We start from the raw sequence: 9,211 nt of genomic DNA, 5'->3' as shown, positions 1-9,211 counted from the left end.
CGGGGCCGCTCCGGACATCCTCGGGGTCAGGTGCGCGCGGCGTGCTCGGCGGCGGCCTCGGCTGCCCTCGCTCTTGGCCGTCTCCCCGCTTCCCGTGGGGTGACATCCGCTCCGCCCCCGGCCCCGCCCCGCGGCAGGCGATTCCTGGACACGGGGCGGGTGGGGGCAGGGGACCCGGGACGGAAAGAAACCCCCGCCCGGGGCCGGAGGGGCCGCTGGCGCGCGCGGGGGTATTCCTTCCCGCCTGAGTCAGCGGGCGGGCCGCCCTGCCCGACTCCGGGAGACGGGAACTTACTTCATTTCCCCGGGGCCGGCGCGCCCACGTCCCGCCCCCCGCTCTGCGCGCCCCCCGCCCGCGGACCCCGGCGGCCACCCCCTCTTCGGGGAAAGGCGGCCGCAGACACCTGGGGGCTGGGGGTGGGGACTCCCTGGCCGCCGCCCGAGCGTGGTTCAACACGTGAGGCTCATGTGACGAGGCCGGGGGCGGGCGGGCGGCCGCTCCTTCCCTCGCCGGCCGCGGCCAGACGTGCCTGGAGTCACAGGGTGGAACACGTAGGGCCGGCCCGCCCCCTCGCTCCCATTTAACCCAGCCCGCAGCCTCTCCATTACTCCTCGGCTCGCCGCCGCCCGCCGCTCCTCCCGCGCCCCCCTGCTCGCCCCTCCCCGCTTCTCATTCACCGGCTCGCGGGGCGCACACACCGGCGGTCTGCGCGCCGAGCGGAGCCGGAGCTGGAGGGACGCCGAGCCATGCGCGCCCCTCTCTGAAGCCGCACCGCAGCCCCGCGCAGCGCAGGGCATTTCCGAGAGCTCGGCTCAGGACTCCCGGCTCGGACCCCAGGTACCCCGCAGAAAGTCCTCACCCAGTCTCCCCCTCGCACGGACAGACGCACTCCGTGGACTCCGCTCCCTGCACCATGGAGAGGATCCCCAGCGCGCAGCCGCCTCCCTCCTGCCTGCCCAAGGCGCCGGCTCTGGAGGCTGCAGGGTAAGTCCGCGCCGACCCCGCGCGCCGCACCGCTTCGTGCCGGGGCAGCTCCGGCGCCTGCAGCCCGAGCGCACAAGTCCGACCTCCCCTCGTCTCTCCCTGCAGGCTGGATTTTGCCCACATGTATCAAGTGTACAAGTCGCGGCGGGGAATAAAGCGCAGCGACGACAGTAAGGTAAGCGCACAGGGACCCCGGGACCCGCGTCCCCGCCTCTCGGGTGTTCAGTAGCAGGAAAAGTTTTTTTCTCTTTGAGGCTGGTGGGGAGGGGGGGCTTGCAAGGTCTGAGCGCGGTGCCCCTACTGAGTAGTTTGGGGAAGGAGCAAAAGGTGGTTCTGGCCAGGCGCCCACCATCTTCCTCTCCTTCCAGGAGACCTACAAACTGCCGCACCGGCTCATCGAGAAGAAGAGACGTGACCGGATTAACGAGTGCATTGCCCAGCTGAAGGATCTTCTGCCGGAACACCTCAAACTCACGGTGAGTGGGGACCTGGCTGCGCACAAGCCGCGGCCTCGCCCGGAGCGCGGGAGCCACCGCCGCCTGCAGGCCGCGCGGGGAACTGCGGGCCGGAGGGCAGCGCCGCCTGGGACCCTTCCCCTGACCCCGGATCTTTGCTGGAAGCCTCTTAGGAATGCAGTGACAACCACGTGGGCCTCTCAGGCCCCTCTCACGTCCACCCCGTCCTGCTCAGGGGTTAGAGAGTGGCTCTTGCTGATTTCCAGGGCTCATTAGTTTTGGATTTTTTTTATCCTCGTTTAAAAACACAGGAAATTTGCATTAGTCCTGATTTCTTTATATCTGGAGCTTTCCACATAGAAGCCATTTCTTGCTGGCCATTTGCTGGGGAAAAGGAGGAAAGTATTAGAGTAAGAGGAAGGAGAAAGCTGAAATGAGCCAGAAGTTCTAAAGCGGTGAGACAAAGCTCTGGGGAAGGTGTCCTGGCTGCCAGGCACAGGAGAGGCCCTTCCTCAGGCTGCAGCTCTTAGGGAAGTGTCCTCTGCTTTCCCTGAGCGAAGGTCAGCAGATTGCTGGAGAAATTGATCCCTCAGACCTTCCTTGGGGTGGCTGCCACTCAGTGCCTCCAGAGACAGGCAACTCGAGGCTTGTGTTTATTCCGACATTTATATGTGTTTACACCAGCCTCTTAAAGCTGTTCTTGATAATTTAAAATCTCATTTAGCCATATCCAAGAAAAGCCAGTCTGTCGCCCTTTGGAGAATTTCTCGTAGCTGATAATGGTCACAGAGGTAGAACTCCTGGCCTCACTGCTGACAGAGGTTCTTTTTATTCCAGACTTTGGGTCACTTGGAAAAGGCAGTAGTTCTTGAACTTACTTTGAAGCACGTGAAGGCACTTACAAGCCTAATTGACCAGCAGCAGCAGAAAATTCTTGCCCTGCAGAGCGGGCTCCAGGCCGGTGAGTGTCCAGGTCAGCTGGTTGCCAGCACACAGCCCATGGTCTTCAGCATCTGGTGTGAGAAACGGCTCCACAGCCAGTAACTTACTTTTGCCGGGTCACTGGGGAGATCAGTTCCTGAAAGGTCAGGCTTTTCATTAGAAATGCTGCTGTGTGCTGTCTGGCATGAATACAGATGATAAAGTATTTATGTGCAGTTTTTGTGAGCTGTTGGGTTTGTGGAGGTCCCCCCACCTTTAGAGGGCCAAGGCAGTGTGATTGCATCGTGGGTGTTTCACAGCCCGTTGGCTCACTGGGGAGAGAGGGCAGGTCTGCCCCAGCGTTTTCCTGTGTGTCTGCTTCCTCCCTGTGCGGTGCCGTTCTGGCCGGATGACAGCAGGACTTTTCCTTGCATTCAGTGTGTGCATTTCTGAATAGCCACTAGGTATCTTGTGCAATTGCACAATCTCATGAAACTGCTGAGGTTTCATCATCCATTTCTCCTGATTCCCAAGCATCAAAGTAACCTTCTAAGCATCCATCCTCCGCCCTTCGACGTAATTCTGTTCAGTGTGGTGGAGGCAGTCTCCTGCTGACCCCTCATTCCTCCTTTCAGCAACAACCAGCAATGCTTCTGTCTCCTCCTCAGAAAACATGAGTATGCACATTTCTGAGGGGATAAAGGTGGAAGGAGGAGAGACTGAGTTAGAAAAAGCATCTCTGTTAAAGCATGCAGTGTGGCTGGGACTTGTAGGAGTTATTGGAGTGTTTATGTCAGTGCTGGCTCCCTGGAAGCTGCCGATCTCCGAATGCCTCAGATCGGTGCCATTAGTTCTTTATTCTGTCATCAGAGGTTCACATGTGCATGTACATATATATACACACACACACACACACACACATTTTTTAGTATATACTTTTTTAAAGTACTTATCTACAAACCTTAGTAACAAGTGATGCTGTTCCTTCACTGACTCTGTTTTATGACTTGACGCTCTTCTAGAAATTGGCTCTTTAATTTATGAAATTTATGGATATATTAGGCTTTTCGCTGCTGTGTCTTTTAAGGATGATAACCCAACAACAACCTACACACTCGGAGAGAGGGCAGAGTCTCTGTTAATAATAGGTCACTTCTAGGGTAGGATATTTTGCAGCCATTAGAAATAATCGTGTTTTGTTTGCGGGCAGTAAGATTGTGAACTCCTTTGACGTTTGTATCATTTTTGGTGCTACTTTGGGAATGAGAAGCTGCTGTCATCACACGGTGTCTCTGAAGTATCTCTTGTGGTCTGTCTCTTCAGGGGAGCTCTCGGGAAGAAGCATGGACCCCAGTCAGGAGACCTTCTGCTCTGGCTTCCAGACATGTGCCCGGGAGGTGCTGCAGTACCTGGCCAAGCACGAGAACACGCGTGACCTCAAGTCATCCCAGTTGGTTGCCCACCTCCACCGGGTGGTCTCAGAGCTGCTGCAGGGCGGTCCCTCCAGGAGGCCAGCAGATGCAACCCCCAAAACCATGGACTTCCAGGAGAGGGCCAGCTCCCTGGCCAGAGGCTCAGATGGGCCTGGGAAGAACTGTGTGCCCGTGATCCGGAGGACTTTCCCTCAGTCCAGTGGGGAGCAGAGTGGCAGTGACACAGACACAGACAGTGGCTACGGGGGCGAGTCAGAGAAGGGGGATGCGCGTGGGGAGCTGTACTCAAGAGGTGACCGTGGACGCAGATTCGCCGTGGGAGAAAGGATCAGTGCGATCAAGCAGGAATCTGAGGAGCCCCCCACCAAGAAGGGCCGAATGCAGCTGCCCACTGACGAAGGCCACTTCCCCAGCAGTGACCTGCTGGGCTCCTCCTTCCTCAGCGCACCCCCACATCAGCCCCCGCACCTCTGCCTGCCCTTCTATCTCATCCCCCCATCAGCCACCGCCTACCTGCCTATGCTGGAGAAGTGCTGGTACCCCACCTCCATGCCCCTCTTCTACCCAGGCCTCAGCGGCTATGTGGGCCCAGACAAGCTGCCTGCACCCTTGCTGCTGCCCCAAAGACTGCCGTCCCCCGGGCCCACCCCGCCGGCCGCCGACTCCTCGGCCCTGCTGCAGGCCCTCAAACAGATCCCCCCACTAAACCTGGAGGCCACAGACTAGGCCAACGGTCTGCCGGTTGGCTGGCTTCCTCCCAAAAAATGTTCTGTGAGTGCAGTGCGATTGACCCCGAGGTTTGTGCCGAGCTGATTGGAGGATGGGAAGGAGATTCAGGGGCTGTCTGTACAGGGTTGTGTGGGGATGTGCATGGTGGCCGGCCATCGAGCGTTGCCTTTGGGAAGACACAGAGTGCCGCACACCAGCAGGACTTCCCCACCCGGCTACTAGTCCCCTGTGGATTGGCAAAAGCTGCTTCTGTCACTCTTCACATCGGGAGCCAGACCTGTAGCACTGGGAACAGGGCTGCAGCTCCCAGCCAGCTGTGCTGACCCCACCCTGCCCCTCCACTGACTCATGGGTGTGGTGGGTGGGCAGACGAGTGCGAGTGATTCTGCTGGAGTGCGTGGCAGTCACTGGCATCGCCTGGCAGTGGTTGGGGAGCTTTTCCTCAGGTGTGCTCTCCCCCCACCCAACAAACAAAGAATGTAGCTCCTTACTCAGGCTCAGTAGGGGCAACTCCCCAGAAACGGAAAGGGCTCTTGTGCAGGTCACCCAGCCAGGGAGGACAGGGTGCACCCCTTGGGCCTCTGGCACCTGCTTCCTGTACGTGGTCAGCAGCTGGCTGTCCACAGCACCGGTCCTGACTCAAAGGGACAGGCTCTGAGCGCCCCTCTCAGTGTGCAGGGAACTGAGTCATAATTGCTACCTTCAGTAGACTCGGTTTTCATTTCTCCGCTAAAACACCTTTAAACCAAGCTTTAGCTTCTCGAAGGCTTAACTAACCCTTGACACAGCAAGAACCTTTCTGTAGGCTCATTCCTCCTGCCTGAGGTGCATAGAGAGCCCTGACTGCTAAAAAACTCCTTGGAAGGTGTTTCTCTTGGTCCGAGCACACGCTTCCTGGCTAGCCCCGGCCTGCCCTAGCGTTCACAATGCACTATGCCCCATCGCCGGCCCTGCTGCGTCCTGCCCTCTGTATTTTCGTATAAAGTCGTTGCCTTTATTTGTAAAGCTGTTAAATATATATATTATATAAATATATTAAAAGAGGTAAATGTTTCAAATGTTTATTTGTATAGTTAACTTGATCTACAAAGTAAGAAAAAAATGAATGTATTCCTGTTTTTGAAGAGAATTTTTTTCTCTAGGGAGAGGTACAGTGTTTCTATTTTGGAGCCTTCGTGAGATTGTAAATATTTTTATCTGAGTAAATGTTAAGTAGTTGTTATCAAATGCTTAATAAAATAATCCTTTTCCTATGGGAAAGAAAGATGGCCAGGTCCGTTTTCTACATAACTTGCCTGGGTGGTGACTGCTGTCCTCCCTTCTTGGCTAAAGGCAGGAACTAGTTCATCTCGGTTGATTCAGAAACGAAGGAATGAGATGCGTGGGGGAGCTAACTGGCAGGGTGCACACAGTGCGCTGTGAGGTCTGGGCAGTGCTAGCTGATGCTGGGATGGGGCTGTTGGCCAGTACACAGTTCGACATTTGCAAACCTGGTGAGGTCTGATGGGTTTCCCATACCCTGACTTCTTGCTGCTGGAGGCACCATTCCATAATTCCTTTTACATCCTTCCTGGACTTCCCCTGGCTGGGTGTGTGTGTGTGAGTGAATACCGGTGTTCCTTAAAAGGATTAAACGTTCTGTGAGAAGCGGCTTCTGCCTCTCTCCAGCTGCAGTTGGATATTCCTACGGGACAGTCCCCTCAGAGGTGTCAGGATTTCCCAGGTCAGACTCCAGCCCCCACAGCACGGAGTCTTCCAGAACACTGCTGGTCTGGAGCTGAAGGAGGGACCTTGCCCCAGGGAGTCCCTTCACAACCCCGGTGCCCTGTCGATGTTTCCAGCCCGGGGCGAGGCAGTCTCGGCCCCTTGCTGCACTCAGGGCAGATCCTTGCGTGCCACACACCGGTCTGGTAGAGCACCTGTCCTGGAGCAAGCCAAGGGCAATTCCCTAACTTCCAGGTCATCCGGCCCTCCGGTTTCCTGCTTGCTAGCCCCCAGATCCTCCCACAACTTGCTGGGCTCTAGTAGCTGGACATTTTCAATGAAAATCTGAACATATTTACCCTGGGAGCTGGGAGAGGAATCAGGGCAGGCCATCAGGCCCCATCTCCTGGTCCCTGACACTGGAGAAGTTCTGGGCACAGAAGGAAGTGGTTCAACAGGGGAACTAAAATAAGCCTTGCAGTGCTCCTAGCCTCCCAGAACCCCTTTCCGAGTGCTGGGCCACCCACCGCTGCCGCTGTCCTGTGCTCTGTCACTGGAACCCTGGGTCTCCCTTCTCCCCAATTCAGCAGAACCCGGGTGTGGCCGGAGGTGTGGGGGCCCATCAGGACAAAGAGCCTCTGTGGGGAAGGGGGTGTGGTGTGGGGTGAAGCCTGGCTTCGGGCCTGGATCTGGCTGCCTCAGACAGGGCGTGGTGCTTGCAGCTGGCCGGGCCTGCGGGATGGTCTCACCCAGCTCTGACCCGCCTCGCCTGTTGACAAAACGTCACGTTTCCGACTGCCGCCTTTCATGTGCAGCCTGCGGCTAAAAGCGGCTGCCGGTTCCTGGAAGGGACGTGCCTGGCACAGAGTCACAGAAACCTGATCCCCAGAGAAGCTTGGCATGGCCTGGGATCCCGGGTCTCCCAACCCCCTCCCCCCCAACACAGACTAGATCACAAGAACGCTTGGCCTGGGATCCAGGCCCCCAGCACAGGCCTGGTCCCTGGGAAGCTTAGCATAGTCTGAGGTCCCAGGCTCACCAACCCCCCCAGCACGGGCCTGGTCCCCGGGAAACTTGGCATGATCTGGGATCCCAGCCCCCAGCACGGGCCTGGCAGTGACTGTGGCAGGATTGGGCTCTCGGGATCCAGAGGCTGTGTGGCTGGGGCAGTTCAGGCTTACCCTGGAGACCCCACTTCCAGCCCGGTCACCACGGCCCCATCTGTCCGTGCCAGGATGGACACTTGTGATCTAGAGTTCAGACAGGTTAAAGCTGTTTTAGGGCACTGACCTGGCCAGTGCCACAAGGCAGTCGGGATTGCAGGCTGTGGGTGCGAATCTCCCACCTGGCTCCCCGGTGGAGGCTTTGCCAGGGTCCAGGGATAGCAATGACCTTAACCGTGTAGGAATGGATGCTGCGGGATCAGTGCTGTTGGGAGACCTGGGAGCACTCTCTACGCATGTACCCCCTTATGCCTGCAGTAGCCCGTCTTCACAGCCACTCGAAAAGGACCTGCCTGCCCCTCCTGTGCACTTAGAAATGCGTACAACTCTGCCACGGATAGGGTTTCACAGCCAGCTTGGTTCCCGCGTGCAGACACTGGACTGCAAACCCACAGCCCCTTGTTAGAGAAGGCAGCCGTGAGGTGCTTCCCAGGCACTTTATGTGAAGGCAGCTATGAGGGGGAGCTCAGAGGAAGTGACTCATGAGACAGGCATGCCTCTCTCTGTTGTGGTGACACTTCTAAACCCAGGTTCTGGCCCAGTCCATTCTGGTTCCACTCGGGGCACTAAATCCTGAGCTACGGGAGGGGTAGGCTTGTTGACACTCTGCTGTTGAGCCTTCCATTCACAGTGACGGCAAGAGATTCAGGTAAGAACCACTTCAGGGTTTCAGGGCTGTGGTCTTAAGAGAAGGAGCCTGGTGGCACTGAGTTAAGCACTCGGCTGGTAACTGAAAGCTTGGTGGTTTGGATCTGCTCTGTGATTCTGCAGGAGAAAGATGTGGTCAACTGTCCTGTAAGATCCCCAGACCCACAGCCATCAAGCCCGTGCTGACCTATCATGACCATCCCTTAGGGTCCAGGACTGACTCCTCATGCAGGAGATGGCCTCATCCTTCTCTGTCAGAGCAATGCGTGGATTCAAACTGGCGACCTTTCGGTTAGCAGTGCAACACCCAACCTGCTTTGCCACGAGGACCCTGGCCTGCGGGGCAGGTTCACTCTGTTCTCTGAGGCGCTGAGCTGGAGGTCAGCTCAGTGGCCCACAGCAGCAACAGTCCTTAAAGAGCAGGCTTTCCCTCATGTGGCCACTGGGTGGATTTGAACCAAGGACCAGAAGTGGTTCAGCACAAACCATTTGCACCAATCAGAAACCCTTTAATAAACCATCTCAGAAAAGCTTTACAGAGGGAAGTTGACGTGAATGAGGCCCAGAGCAACTTGTCATTTGTGGAAATGTTGACTCGCTTCCTTTCCAAGATTCCTCACGCCACCCCGCAGCCAGCCACAGTTCGTCCGTTCTCAGTGAAGGAACGAGCCCAGTGCACTGCAGGACATCGGAGGGCCGGGCACTCACTGAGCCCAGGACCAGACTCGGGGTTAAGGGCATGTTTACATGCTCAGAGCAGAGATGAATTCCTTTCTCATCTTTCAAGCTTGGGAGATGTATCAGTAGAGGGTTCAGGAGTGAGCTCTAAGGACTGCTGGACACTGGGTCATTCTGCTCAGGTTGGGTGGGGATGGGAAGACTGAGACTGAAGTAGGAGCCCCTCTCTGACAGGTGCCTTAAAGACAGCAGACCAGGTCACTCCAACTGTCTTCTCCCAGTGCCCCAGTCAAGCCTTCACCCTGGTCACCCCTCCCTACTCTGGTCACTCCTCCCTCACCCTGGTCACCCCTCCCTCAGCCTGGACACCCCTCCCTACCCTGACCACTTCTCCCTCAGCCTGGTCACCCCTCCCTCAGCCTGGTCACCCCTCCC

General features: G+C 57.1%; 1 protein-coding gene across 1 annotated transcript; it reads left to right on the top strand.

Annotated features, from left to right (window-relative positions):
- Positions 1 to 914: 914 nt before the first annotated feature.
- On the top strand, positions 915 to 4,520 carry BHLHE40 (basic helix-loop-helix family, member e40). Its single transcript, XM_006897089.1, has 5 exons — positions 915 to 985; positions 1,091 to 1,160; positions 1,354 to 1,461; positions 2,278 to 2,401; positions 3,685 to 4,520. Exons 1-5 carry the CDS (start codon positions 915 to 917, stop codon positions 4,518 to 4,520), a joined length of 1,209 nt encoding a protein of 402 aa, XP_006897151.1.
- Positions 4,521 to 9,211: the final 4,691 nt, after the last annotated feature.

The sequence above is a fragment of the Elephantulus edwardii genome, unplaced genomic scaffold (assembly GCF_000299155.1).
Source record: "Elephantulus edwardii isolate Elephantulus edwardi_28Jun2011 unplaced genomic scaffold, EleEdw1.0 scaffold00200, whole genome shotgun sequence".
Taxonomy (NCBI): domain Eukaryota; kingdom Metazoa; phylum Chordata; class Mammalia; order Macroscelidea; family Macroscelididae; genus Elephantulus; species Elephantulus edwardii.
Note: the sequence above shows the minus strand (reverse complement) of the source record. Positions and strands in the feature narration are given on the sequence as shown.